At 47.1% G+C, this 13,833-nt stretch overlaps 1 protein-coding gene across 2 annotated transcripts in view; it reads left to right on the top strand.

Annotated features, from left to right (window-relative positions):
- Positions 1 to 13,833, top strand: part of PTPRA (protein tyrosine phosphatase receptor type A) — a 139,281-nt gene that overhangs the window by 120,237 nt on the left and 5,211 nt on the right. For both annotated transcript variants that reach the window (XM_035103107.2, XM_035103105.2), the window contains 9 exons: positions 1,117 to 1,153; positions 4,208 to 4,305; positions 4,445 to 4,564; positions 5,221 to 5,387; positions 6,506 to 6,641; positions 8,066 to 8,215; positions 10,456 to 10,549; positions 11,055 to 11,131; positions 13,465 to 13,599. In XM_035103107.2, the coding sequence (XP_034958998.1) occupies positions 1,117 to 1,153; positions 4,208 to 4,305; positions 4,445 to 4,564; positions 5,221 to 5,387; positions 6,506 to 6,641; positions 8,066 to 8,215; positions 10,456 to 10,549; positions 11,055 to 11,131; positions 13,465 to 13,599 (1,014 nt within the window). The remainder of the gene's footprint in view (positions 1 to 1,116; positions 1,154 to 4,207; positions 4,306 to 4,444; positions 4,565 to 5,220; positions 5,388 to 6,505; positions 6,642 to 8,065; positions 8,216 to 10,455; positions 10,550 to 11,054; positions 11,132 to 13,464; positions 13,600 to 13,833) is intronic.

Raw genomic sequence — 13,833 nt, 5'->3', positions numbered from 1 at the left:
GATTTTTGGAGGCTATGGTGTCATCACAGTCCTGGCTGTATCCCCGCATCAGATGCTTTGCCTTCTGTTATAGCTTAGTGGGAGAGCACATGGTTTGCTTGCAGAAGGAGCCATGCTGTTTGATCCCTGGTTGTTGTTGTTGTTTAGTCGTTTAGTCGTGTCCGACTCTTCGTGACCCCATGGACCATAGCACGCCAGGCACTCCTGTCTTCCACTGCCTCCCGCAGTTTGGTCAAATTGATCCCTGGTATCTGTAGTTAAATATTAGAGGTAAGGAGGCTGGGAATCTTGGAGAACTGTTATATACCAATCAGAGTAGGCAGTGTATGGCTAGATGTGCTAGTGGTTTCTGCATACAGCAGCTCCTTAAAGAGGTGCAATGTTTTGTTCTTGCAGTGTTGGTAGATGCATAATCTCCACTTCACTTCCTTGCTTTTCTCTCTCTCTCTCTCTCTCTCTCTCTCTCTCTCTCTCTCTCTCTCGTCTCCCGCCTCTACTTTTGTATGCCCAAAGCACCCCTAACCTATGCAGTCTCACCTGCACTTGTCAAGAAGACAGAAAAGTCAGGAGCAGAATCATTGCCTGGCATTTCTTGTTGGACCATCCTTCTTGCATTAGCCAGAGCAGCAGCACACACAAATTGTGGGGTGCTGGCACACTACTGTGTTCAAGAGGGTTTTTTGTGAAGGGTGTGGTGAGAATCAGGTGCACTGTGTTTAGATGCCCAGCATGCTTCTGTCTGCCACCAGGATCAAGTAACATGCTGTGTTGTGTTTCCAGTAAAATGTTCCAAAGGAGAGAGAGCTCTGTCCGTGTGACTATGCTATGTACCTATTTTCCCCTGGTAGTGATGAGTATTCTTCCCCTTCAGGCACCACACCAAAAACATGAAAAACAGATGCTTTTTGGTGCTGATGTAACACCCCCCCAACTGCTCTAACCCCTCTCGTTGGCCCTCATACAGCTTATGTACAATAAAAAAATTGGCAAGGTCAAGAGCTCACTCTGTGTGGTGCCTGAGAAGGTGCCAACGTTTTTGGAAGACTTTGAAGTTGACTCGCATGCCAGAGGCACAAATGAGCCACCTCTTTCTCTTGTTTTCTTTGCTTTTGGCAGGGGTACCAAGAGAAGAACAAGTTCATTGCAGCCCAAGGTAAGTCACACTTGCTTTCCTTTGGATTTCTGTCCCGAGATGACAAATGGCTGAGAGGCTTTAGGCTGAGCAAAATATATTTGCAGTGCGTTAAGGTTCTGAGTTCCCAAGTTGGTTCCTGTGCTACTCTGGCAGCCAGCCTTAGGAAGGAGGCTCAGGGGAATATTGCCCTCCTCAAATCAACCATTGCAACCATTAAATCATGTAAACATTAACCCATCTCTTCTGGTGTCTGGATAGCTACAACTTAATCTACAGCTCATGTGGGCCAACGGCTAGGGTTTCGCCCGTGAAGATTTGGCCCCCAGCATATTGTCAAAATGGACTCCTGTTTTCCAGAACTCAAGTGTATTCTGGAATTTGAAAGATGGAAGGAGGTGCTGGGAAGGCTGTCCTGTTTGAAAGGGTAGCTAGTGGATTCTTAGTTGGACGGGAGAGTGCCTCTTTGCTGCCACCCCGTGGCGAAAGGCAGGAATTCAGTTGCATAACAGCAGATAGAAATATGAAAAATGCCCCGCAGAATTTCATCCTAGTCTTTCTGCATGGTGTGGGGATTAGGAAACTCTACCATCTGAGCAGAAGTTGCAAGTCTGATGCGTGCTTTGCGGGAGAAATGTAAACTCTGTACCTCCTTGAGGGGCTCAGTCATACAGCAGGTGCTTTGCTTCTAAATACCTCCAGGCTGAATCCTTGGCATCTATGCTTAAAGAGTTTCAGGTGCCTGAGGATCTTGAAGAGTTGTTGCCTGTCAGAATAATAACTGGTGAGCTAAATAGGTTGTTGGTCTGACTCTTTTATTCTTATTTAGCAGCAGGTAGGTAGCCGTGGTGGAGTGGGACGCAGGTGGCGCTGTGGGTTGAGCCACAGAGCCTAGGGCTTGCCGATCAGAAGGTCAGCGGTTCGAATCGCCGCGACGGGGTGAGCTCCCATTGCTCAGTCCCAGCTCCTACCCACCTAGCAGTTCGAAAGCACGTCAAAGTGCAAGTAGATAAATAGGTACTGCTCCGGCGGGAAGGTAAACAGCGTTTCCGTATGTTGCTCTGGTTCACCAGAAGTGGTTTAGTCATGCTGGCCACATGACCCGGAAAGCTGTCTGTGGATAAACGCCAGCTCCCTCGGCCAGTAAAGCGAGATGAGCGCCGCAACCCCAGAGTCGTCCGCGACTGGAACTGATGGTCAGGGGTCCCTTTACCTTTACCTAGGTAGCTGTGTTGGTCTGCCGTAGTCGAAACAAAATAAAAAAAATCATTCCAGTAGCACCTTAGAAACTTAGTTGGTCTCTAAGGTGTTACTGGAAGGAATTTTGTTATTTTGTTTCTTATTTAGCAGGATTTTGGTACTGCTTCTTAAGCAGGGTGTGGCAGGAGAGGGTGGCAAGCATGGGCAGGAATATCGTCAAGGACGATAAAAGAAACATTTAAACTTTTCAGTATAGTATACCATAGCATAGTATCAAATATTTATTTATTTGCAGAATATGGATAGATAGCTGTTCAACATGATTTGTGTGAGAGATGTAGCTGCATTGCTTTATACTTTCTGGCTGCCCCCTTGTTTTCTCCTGCTCTTGAGGGTAGGACTCAAGGCAATGGCTTCAAGTTGCAAGAAAGGAGATTCCGACTAAACATTCGGAAAAACTTTCTGACGATAAGAGCTGTTCGGCAGTGGAACAGACTCCCGCGAGAGGTGGTGGACTCTCCTTCCCTGGAGGTTTAGAAGCAGAGGTTGGATGGCCATCTGTCATTGAGCTTTAGCTGAGATTCCTGCATTGCAGGGGGTTGGACTACATGACCCTTGGGTCCCTTCCAACTCTTACGATTCTGTGATATTATAAAGTAGTTGTTTTCTATCAAGCACTGCTAGGAGTTATTTCTTTCTGTCTTCCAGTGTATTTCTTATCAATAAAAATAATTTGGTGTGGCCCAGATAAAAAGTTTGAGAACTACTGGCTTAAGCATTTTACATGATGGCAAGCTGCCTTATACCAAGTCAGACCATAAGTCCATCTAGCACAGTATTGTCTGCACTGACTGGCAGCAGCTCTTCAGAATTTCAGGCCTATCTCTCTCAGCTCTATCTGATGATAGGGGCCTTCCTTGAAACAGAATGCTTCCATTACTGAGCTGTGGCCCTTCCTAAAAAAAACAGCATTATGCATATGTGTCAAGGACTGGACTGAGGAGGAATGGTGGGAGACCGCCCTGTTTCTCTACACCTTCCCAGGAAGAGGAGGACAATGTAGATTTAGAACAGTGGTTTGCTGAAGGGCATAGTTCAGAGGCTGCAAAGGGGAAAAGTTGGGAAATATTGGAGAAGCACCAGGGGAGAGACAGTTAACAGACTCGGTGTCTCTTGAAAGCATTCCTGACCCCCCCCCCTCTCCCAAAACTACCATATTTTCCCGTGTATTAGATGAGGTTTTTTGACTAAAAAAACTGGGGTCGTCCAATACACAGGTAGTGGCATGGCAGGGAGAAGCGGCACACCCGCCAGCCCGCCGGTTGGCAGGAGTGCAACTTCCCTCGATGCCGCTGCGCACAGGAAACTATCTGGGGAGTGTTTTCTGCCCGCAGCTGCGTGGGGGGAGAAGCTCAGCAACTTTGGGCCATCTTCCCTCATTTTCTTAAAACTGAGTCTCCCAAAATAGGGGGGGGGTGTCTTATACATGGGGGCATCTTATAGAAAAGTACAGTAGATGGGCTGTGTGAGTAGCAGAACACAAATCTCAGAGGCAGAAGGCACTGACCAGCCTGCACAGGGGTGACGTAGATTAAGGGGGACTGAAGGGGTGGGACCTTACTTGGAGCAACGCCACCATTATAGAGACACCGTTCCTTTGTCGCTCTCTGTGAATACTGAATAAATTACGTGGTAAGAACTCCTTTCGGTTATCTGCCTTTTGATAGTAATTCCCTGAAGCCTTGACAGAGCCCTGACAATATGGAACAATTATTATACCACTTAGAGGTCTTGTTAAACACACACACACCCTGCTCCCACCCACCTGCAAGTACCTTCCTGTACCACTTTTTCTTTTCCCTTCGGTCTGTTTAGGACCAAAAGAAGAAACTGTGAACGACTTCTGGAGGATGATTTGGGAGCAAAACACAGCAACAATTGTCATGGTGACCAACCTGAAAGAGAGGAAAGAGGCAAGTGGGTGCCGGAGGCTCTGTGGCAAGTGAAACGAGAGCCACATAAAACCAAAATGTTTATGTGAAGGGCAGGTAATTCATAATTTCAAAATGTTGGTCTATGTTTTCTTTTTAAAAAATGTGTATTTCTCTCCAGTGCAAATGTGCTCAGTACTGGCCAGATCAGGGCTGCTGGACGTATGGAAATATCCGAGTGTCCGTGGAAGATGTGACTGTCTTAGTTGACTACACGGTGCGGAAATTCTGCATTCAGCAGGTATCTCATTTTGATCCTCTCTCTTCTCCCTTTTTATGTAAGTCTGTTGATTCCAGAATGCTGCAGCTGGAGATCAGTAGGGTTGGTGGGACCAGGTTAGGAACCAGCATCTAGGGTTTGTTCTGTATGGATGTAATTGTTCTTTTGGAATGGCTGGGTTTGTTTTTTCGTACACCCCTTCTCCCCCGCCCCAAATACTGAAGTGGCATAGCCCAAGCAAAAGTGGACCAACCTTGGAGAGATATAGGCATAGTTAGTGTGCCTGGTGCTAAATTATGATGGAGAATTTGCTTGCTCAGCAGAGAGGAGGCGACCTCTATCAATTTTGGGCATGGAAGAGAAGGGACCCTGCCACACTCCTCTCTCCCTTAGTCTAACCCAGGCACCCCCAAACTTTGGCCCTCCAGATGTTTTGGACTACAATTCCCATCTTCCCCGACCACTGGTCCTGTTAGCTAGGGATCATGGGAGTTGTAGGCCAAAGCATCTGGAGGGCCGCAGTTTGGGGATGCCTGGTCTAACCTGTCATTCCTGATCTCTACAATAGGCTTTTACAGGTGATGAAAGGAAGGGATTCGGAGAGCTTGGCATGACTCTAGAATGATGCCTGATAATTAACCAATATGTCCAATCTGTTTTCCCACCCTTCCACCCAGGTAGGCGATGTCACCAATAAGAAGCCTCAGCGCCTGGTGACGCAATTCCACTTCACCAGCTGGCCTGACTTTGGGGTCCCTTTCACTCCCATTGGGATGCTGAAGTTCCTGAAGAAGGTGAAGACATGTAACCCCCAGTATGCAGGGGCCATTGTTGTACACTGCAGGTCAGTCTGGAGCTCATCAGTCCCTCCCTTCCTTCCTTCCTTCCTTCCTTCCTTCCTTCCTTCCTTCCTTCCTTCCTTCCTTCCTTCCTTCCTTCCTTCCTTTTGTCTAAACCAATGTTTAAATAGAGCACTGGTCCTGATAGTGAGGGGTGATGGGAGTTGTAGTCCAAAAACAGCTGGATGGGTCACCTGTGCCTCCATGTGGGGATATGAAATTAAATTGATTAAATTAAAATCATATGAGTTGGAAGGGACCCTGAGTATCATCTAGTCCAGTCCAGTCCCCTGCAATGCAGGAATCATTTGCCAAATGTGGGGTTTGGACCAATAACCCTTAGATTAAGAGTCTCAAGCTCTAGTGACTGAGCAAAAACTGGAATAAAGATCCCCACTTAAAAGCTGCGCAGAAAGGGGGAGGGTCTGCAATAGGCACCAAAAAACCAATGGAGAGAAAGCCTGTCCGATATGTAATGGAAAGGAATTCATCATATAAAGGTGGACAAACTATCCCATAAGGTATATGATGTCCCCCCCACCAGAGGTACTACCCCTCCCCTAACACTCGCATTAAGAAATGTACTTTCTCAGTCCACCATTAACCCCACAAAATTCTGATACTTCAAGCCTTTTGACTTGTGGTTTTAGATGGAGATAGTAGGATTAGGGAACTGCCTTTTGTTTATCATAGAATTCTGGAGTTGGAAGGGGCCCTGAGGATCATCTAGGAATGATTTGGGAATAATCTAAGAATGCAGGAATACGCAGCTGTCCCTTACAGGGATTGAACCTGCAACCTTGGCGTTATCCACGCCACACTCTAACCAACTGAGCTATCCAACGATGGGCACAACCAAGCTGTCAGAAGGCACTACTACCATTTCCGAGCCTCCTCCCACAGGGAATTCCCTGCATGTACTGCTCATCAAGGGTGGCTAAGCAGACAGATGTTAAGCCCCTGAGCTTCTTTGTTCTTTAATGAATCATCTTCTCTGCCTGTCACTTGCGTGCTGTGATCTGGCTTGTGCAGGTTGCTTGGCTGAAACTGCCTGCCAGGGCCGAATTCTCAAAAGAGACCTTTTTTCCCCTTCTCTTCTTCTCCAACCCCCACCCCACCCCAGTGCTGGTGTGGGACGAACGGGAACTTTCATTGTCATTGATGCCATGCTGGACATGATGCTCACGGAGAGAAAGGTGGACGTTTACGGGTTCGTCAGCCGCATCCGGGCGCAGCGCTGCCAGATGGTACAGACTGATGTAAGTCTCTTCTCCTGCAGGATAAGCTTCATGCTGTGTAGGCCCAGATACTCTCCTTTGCATTTATTGTTTGTAAAAGAACCCAAAATATAACCGGCTACTGTGTGTAAATGAGCAGGTAAGCAGACTTAATCATGTGACCCTGAGGTTTTCCTCCAAACGTTTCAGCCGAATTCAGGCAGGACAAATGCCTAAGAATTATTTCCTTCCTTCCCCACACAAAGAATAATGAAGCCTCTCTTTCCAAGCACTATCCGAGCCTGCCTCTCTGATCCTCCCCCCCCCCTTTTGCCTGCATAACAAGCAGGTCAGTCAGCTTTGCCAGGGCTCCAAGATCATGACTGCATTGAAAGGGGAGTCTTCTGACACTCCGATTCACACTTTCACAGTCTGCTCCTGAGAAGGAACTTGGTTTGTGCCTTCTCAGGCCAAAGTATGGTTTGCTTCTCATGCCTCTTCCTGCTATGCCGTGCAGGATTGCACCTTCATTCCACCTGCCACCTGCTGCCTGCTCTTCATAACTAGGAATGTAAGAAGGCATCGACTTCTGTTACAACTGCTGTTTATTACAACCAGTGCTGCTTCTGCTCCGCTTCAGTTCTGTTTCAACCGTATTATTATTAATATTATTATTTATTAATTAATTAAGCCACTCTGGGCAGCTTCCAACACATATAAAAACTTACTATGCTATTTGCCTTCCTGTCTGCTGTTTAGCATAAGCTACGAAGCTATTTACATAACTAACTTTCACTTCAGTTTAAAGGAAGCATCAAAACAAAGTTTTAAAAAGTCGTCAATTGCATATCATTTGTGGACTTAAAATAGCCAACCATAGCATTGTGAAGGAATAGTGACCATAACTTCTTGACTGATTTTCATTGCTGACCACAGACACACACACACACACAACCAAACTGCAACAAATTCTTCTTTTCCCATTCCTATTCCAAACTTACCTGGGGGAAGCAGAGTGGCTGATCAACAGAGCTTCCATTCTCAGCAAGGGGAGAGCTCTAGAACCACATGCCCAGCATACCTGGCAGGAAAACGTCACCATTCGCCTCACTTTTTCCTGTTGGAAACACTGGGGCATAAGGTCCTGATGGTGCTCTTTGGCAGGGAAGGTGTACCAAGGAACTGGAGTCGCTGCCCTTGAATCTTCCTTCTGCTGCTCTGGGTTAAGTTGGCAGGGGAAGTGGGAGACAGAGAAGCTTGAGAATAATGTTTTGCACATGCTTTCTTGGAGCGTGTACCATCCTGACTCCATGCAAAGCCTCAAGACCCTCTCGGGGCAAATGCTGGGATAGTCATGCATTCCTAGCTCGTGTTCATACTCTGTGAGCACATTGAATTTGTTCAGAGAATGGCCTTGTTTGAATGTGGAGCGTGCTCATCTCACAGTAGCTTTCTCTCTCCTTCAGATGCAGTATGTGTTCATCTACCAAGCTCTTCTGGAGCATTATCTGTACGGGGATACAGAACTGGAGGTGACCTCTCTGGAGATCCACCTCCAGAAGATCTACAACAAGATCCCAGGGACCAGCACCAACGGATTGGAGGAAGAGTTTAAGGTGAGTGGTAGCAGCTATAGTAGCTTAGCACCTCCATTACCAGGGACAACTGTAGCTAGAGACAGCCAGACTTGAAGAACATAAGAACAGCCTGTTGGATCAGGTCAGTGTCCTACCTAGTCTGGCATCCTGTTCACAGTGGCCAACCAGATGACTCTGTGGAGCCAGAAAGCAAGGCTTAACCAATCAGGCACATGTGAACCAAGTTGCTTTTCTCTAGCCATGGTGTCATGACATTATTTACAGCAGGGAGAAGGAACCTGTGCCCTCCAAGTAATGATGGACTCCCCAACTCCCATCAGCCTGGCACAGTGATGGCCCAACAATTTCTGGAGGGTCACAGATTCCCCGTCCCTGACTGGCAACACAGATTTTAAATCTGGCTTCCCATTAATGGTGAAGACAGAGCCATGGCTAATATTGCATGCATATTGCTCATGGCAACCATGGTTTGGAATTCCTTGGGGGAATATCTTTGGAGAACTAGCACAAGGGGGATCAGGAGACCACAAGACTTGAGGATTTCCTATCCTATCCTTAGAGGTACGAGATGGTTATAAGGAATCTGATCCTGCTGTTGGAAGTAGAACAGGCATGGGTCTTCCTGTCCAACCATAATAATAATAATAATAATAATAATAATAATAATAAATTTTTATTTATACCCCGCCCTCCCCAGTCAAAAACCGGGCTCAGGGCGGCTGACACCAACAGAACCACAATAAAACATAAAAACAATTAATTAAAATACAGATTAAAATACAGTATTAAAATTTAAAGTGCAGCCTCATTTCAAGTAGGCCATAAGTGGCTGACACCAACAGAACCACAATAAAACATAAAAACAATTAGTTAAAATACAGATTAAAATACAGTATTAAAATTTAAAGTGCAGCCTCATTTCAAGTAGGCCATAAATCCAAGCCATGAGGGAGAAAAACACAGGGGTCAGGCTGAGTCTAACTCAAAGGCCAGGCGGAACAGCTCTGTCTTGCAGGCCCTGCGGAAAGATGACAAATCCCGCAGGGCCCTGGTCTCCTGGGAAAGAGCGTTCCACCAGGTTGGGGCCAGTACTGAAAAGGCCCTGGCTCTAGTAGAGGCCAATCTAGCCATCTTATGACTCGGGATCTCCAGAATATTATTGTTTGTGGACCTTAAGGGAGGAAAGAGACAGCCATACACACACAGATTTCTTCCCCCACCCCCCAGTCAGCTACCCAGAGCTACTTTTTGTGTTTTTTTAAATAATTTTTATTAATTTTTCTGTTTTACAATTTCAAATACTGTACTCATTTTACATCCTTAAGATATCAATGACTTCCCTTCTTCTCTTTCCATGGTTCATTTTACAGGTATCTTAAATCTCTGCATATTTTGTAGGCCCATTTCTGTATGTGGCAAACTGTTACATAGTTTGGATTTATTTATTTTTTGGCTGGAGGGGAGAGTGACCTGTTTTGTGGCAGGTGCTTGAACTAGATGGCTTTTGGTATTCCCAATTCTGTGATCCCAGGCAGGCAGGCTGGCTGCAGAGCAGGGGGTCACCAACCCTTCTAGAATTATGAACACACCTGGAATTTTGAGAAAGTGCCTTGGGGGCCAGTCACAAAATGCCCGCTATGGGGCTACGGCTTCCACATCTAAAAGTGCACAAAAGGGGGGGGAAACTACAAAATAGTATCCTACACGTCCCTATGAATGGGGGAAAGGTACCTATACCAGTCACTGCCGTACTTGCTCACAGGTTGAAGCACTCTGCACCTCTTCTTTGTTGAGCATGGAAGGGAGGGTGAGGATCCAGTTGTGGCAGCCAGTGAACTGTGGGCGTGCTCAAGTGTGGGAGAGACCAAACCAGTTCAAACAGTAACTGAGCCACACACACAAGAACACACAGTCTCTTGCGCATTATGGGTTTTTAAGAGGACCATTTGTGGGTGCCATGGGATATACTGGCAGGCACACTGGTGCCCACGGGTGCCACGTTGGTGACCTCTGGTGTAGAGAGTAGAAAGAGGAAGGGCATGTTGTGTGCGAGAGTGCACGTCTGCTGCCCTTGCATCGCCTTTTTGTGTGTAATGTAATGGACACATCTAACATACATGTCAGTAATGGGCAAGTATGTGCCCTTGTTGGCTGCCCCACTGTGAAGCTCTGCACATGCATGTCCATGCTTTGAACCGTAAGGTATGTGCCCTCGGTGCTTTTGGTGTGGCTCACGTTCCACCAACCTCTCTCTGCAGAAACTAACCTCGATCAAAATCCAGAACGACAAGATGAGAACGGGCAATTTGCCGGCCAACATGAAGAAGAACCGGGTGCTGCAGATAATTCCATGTGAGTGTCCTGCCCTGCAGGGAGGGAAGCCCAGCTGAGGAACAGCTGCTGCTGTTGTTTGTGGGGCAGCGGCAGCAGGAGGAACCTTGAGAGGAAGTGGCTTTTGTGTCGGCAGTAACATGATGAGGTGGAGAGGGCTGGGGGAAAGAGACAGCCATTGTGATCAAGGCTTCAGTAGCGGCAGTTGCTGGAAGAGGCAGTGAATGTCATAGAAATGTATCATGACTTGCAATTACAGGGAAGAAAATTGATTTAGTTACATCCAATCAGCATTTGCTTACGAAATATTTAAGCAGTTCAGCACTGGAATGCTAGGGACCATTTTTGCCATTCTGTATGCCTTCCCTGCATGACTGTTGTGCAGCCGTACAGCTCCACTTTTGTATGTTGCTGTGGAAACCCATCTCTTCTGAGCTCCAGTATTTCAGACCCAATATCTTCATCTATACACACGCTGCCAAATATTTCTAAAATCGTTGCCTTGTTTGCCTGGTCTTTCCTGTAGACGAGTTCAACCGGGTGATCATTCCAGTGAAGAGGGGCGAAGAGAACACAGATTACGTGAATGCCTCCTTTATTGACGTGAGTGGCCTTCCCCTGTTGTGATCTTCCTTCCTTCTCCCACTGTGCCTTCAGTATTGCCCTTGCTTCCACTTTAGCCCCAGAATGAAAACTTTGGGTTCTTCGGTCAAGTTCTCCTGTCTCATGTTGGAGAACAGAAACTGCACTTCATGCATATAACTGTTAGCACCCAGAGTGCCTTATCTCACTGCTTTTCCTCGAGTCGTGTGGTTCCCTTGAGAAATGTGTCAGGAAAGTGGAAGAAAATGGCCACGAACACAGACCTGTCTAACATTGTACAGTGGTACCTCGACATCCGAATGACTCAACTTCCAAAGGTTTCAACTTATGAAGTCGACAACCCTGGAAGTCTTTTTGCCACGCGTGCGGTCCGCGCATGCGCAGAAGTTCAAAATCGTGTTTCGCGCATGCGCAGAACGGGCACTTTGACAACCGAAGACTTCGACTCACAAAGACCGCCGCGGAACGGATCGTCTTCGTAAGTCGAGGTACCACTGTATTGGTCTGACCCATGCAGCCGGCTGCAGCCCTCACATCTGACAATGACTTCTGTGTTTGCCAGAGTTAGTTTGCTCGTTCATTAGAATTAAGAAACAAAGCTGTTCCTGACTTGATCCCTACTGGTTATAGGTGAGGACTGCAAGTTTGAATGTTTCTCCATGGATTGGGAGCCTCCCTGCATGTTAACAACGAATCAAACAGAAGGGTTCCACATAACCTTTTGCCCAGCATGCTATCTTTTATTAGCGTGGAGGATATTTTTGTGCAGTAGCAATCCACTTTACAGTCCTCTTAACCTGCTGCATAAAGAAGTCTGGAGACCCAGCTTTGCAACTTGATTCTGATTAATGCATAAAATGGCCCTCCGATTATATGACTGCTTCCCATACTGCAAAGACGCTCCTTTTGAATACCTCCTAGCTGGAATAACAGCTGAGAGCCAGGCGCTCTGACAGTCAGCAGCTACTAGACAACTTTAGAAACCATCCTGCTCCCAGGTCATTCTTTCCTAGTTGTTTCCTGCCCTGCTTAGTTTCAGTCTATCCAATCTGTCAGTGGGAGACTTTCTATAAGACTCTTCTCACTGAGCCTCTCCAGCACTCAAGATCACTTCTCGTCCCTTAACGTGCATCACATTCCTGCAACCAGGGTGGCTTTCAAAGAGCAGCAAAGGTGTAGGAGGGATGGAGAGTCTAATCCAGGGGTAGGCAACCTCAGGCCCGTGGGCCGAATGCGGCCCAGTCACCTTCTCAATCCAGCCCACGGACGGTCCTGGAATCAGCATGTTTTTACATGAGTAGAATGTGTCCTTTTATTTAAAATGCATCTCTGGGTTATTTGGGGGGGCATAGGAATTCATTCATATTTTCCCCCAAAATGTATTCCGCCCCCCCCCATAAGGTCTGAGGGACAGTGGACCGGCCCCCTGCTGAAAAAGTGTGCTGACCCCTGGTCTAATCTGTTATAGGAAAACAGAGTGATGGTCATTCTAGATTGACTAAGCTTGCGTTAATTACCGTAGTGTGGTCTTCTGTATTGTGGTGTCCGTCTGTGTACATGTTAAGCAGAGATCTGCATCAGCGCTCGCCTCGTTTAACCTCCTTCCTCTCATTACTTGTCAAGTACCTGGGTCGTAAAGCCCTTTCATGACTGGTAGGCCTTTTTACCCGGGGATTCAATTTCCTGCCTTTGCTGGGCACATTTCAGTGACTAAGCTCCTTTCTCTCTGTGTCGTCTTCTTGAATGGAGGGAGGAAGGAAGGAAGGAAGGAAGAGAGATATATATAGTTGTTAGATGTTACTTGTAAGGGGGAGAGGTTATAGAGAACCTCCCCCTCTCATCAGGAGCAGTCCGTCTCCAAGCAGTCATGAAAGCGCGGGGTCTGAAGGGGCTAGTCAGGAGACGGAGAAGGAGTGCCAGGTCTCTGGCAGCATGGGAGAGCCCCTGCTCCACAGGCGGGAAGAGAGAGAGGCGGGAAGGGTGGACAGGGAGAAAGCAGATTGCAGACCCTTCCCCCTGATACCGGAATTAAGGAGGAGGAGAAAGGGGAGGAGATTCACTCTCCCGAGGCTTTTATGTTGGTCAAAGTTGCGAAAAGGGGCAGTGCCGGATTCTGAAACGGAATGAGAAGCCATGAACCGACAGCTCACTACACTGTAAATAACGTGCACCAATAAAGACTTTTGAAAAACAAGTATGTGGAAGCTCGTTACTCAAGAGTAGTCTGAACAACCCCTGACATTACTGGAGCAAAGTACCTGTTCCTCTGGCCTTTGGGTATGCCCAGTCTCGCTGCTGTGTCCCTTCCTAGTAACCATGTCTTAAAATTCCAGGGCTATCGCCAAAAGGATTCCTACATAGCCAGCCAAGGCCCTCTCCAGCACACAACAGAAGACTTCTGGAGGATGATCTGGGAGTGGAAGTCCTGCTCCATTGTTATGTTGACTGAGCTGGAAGAAAGGGGTCAGGTGAGCAAAAGGGAAGTGGGCAAGAATTGTCTCCCGGGATCTTGAAGGCACGTGGTCCAGTTCTGATGCAGAAGCTTCAGTGTGCCTGGTCCTCTCTTAAGCCTGCCATTGGCCAGCCACATACTGTACACGCCACTTTGAGCTGCTTAGTGCACATATATGCCCTTGCTCTTCCTCTCTCTGGATAAATTGCATTACAAAGTACGAAGTGGGGCACACGCAACTCTGAGCATA

The sequence above is a fragment of the Zootoca vivipara genome, chromosome 9 (genome assembly GCF_963506605.1).
Source record: "Zootoca vivipara chromosome 9, rZooViv1.1, whole genome shotgun sequence".
NCBI classification, from domain to species: Eukaryota; Metazoa; Chordata; class Lepidosauria; order Squamata; family Lacertidae; genus Zootoca; species Zootoca vivipara.
This window is presented reverse-complemented; position numbering and strand designations above follow the sequence as displayed.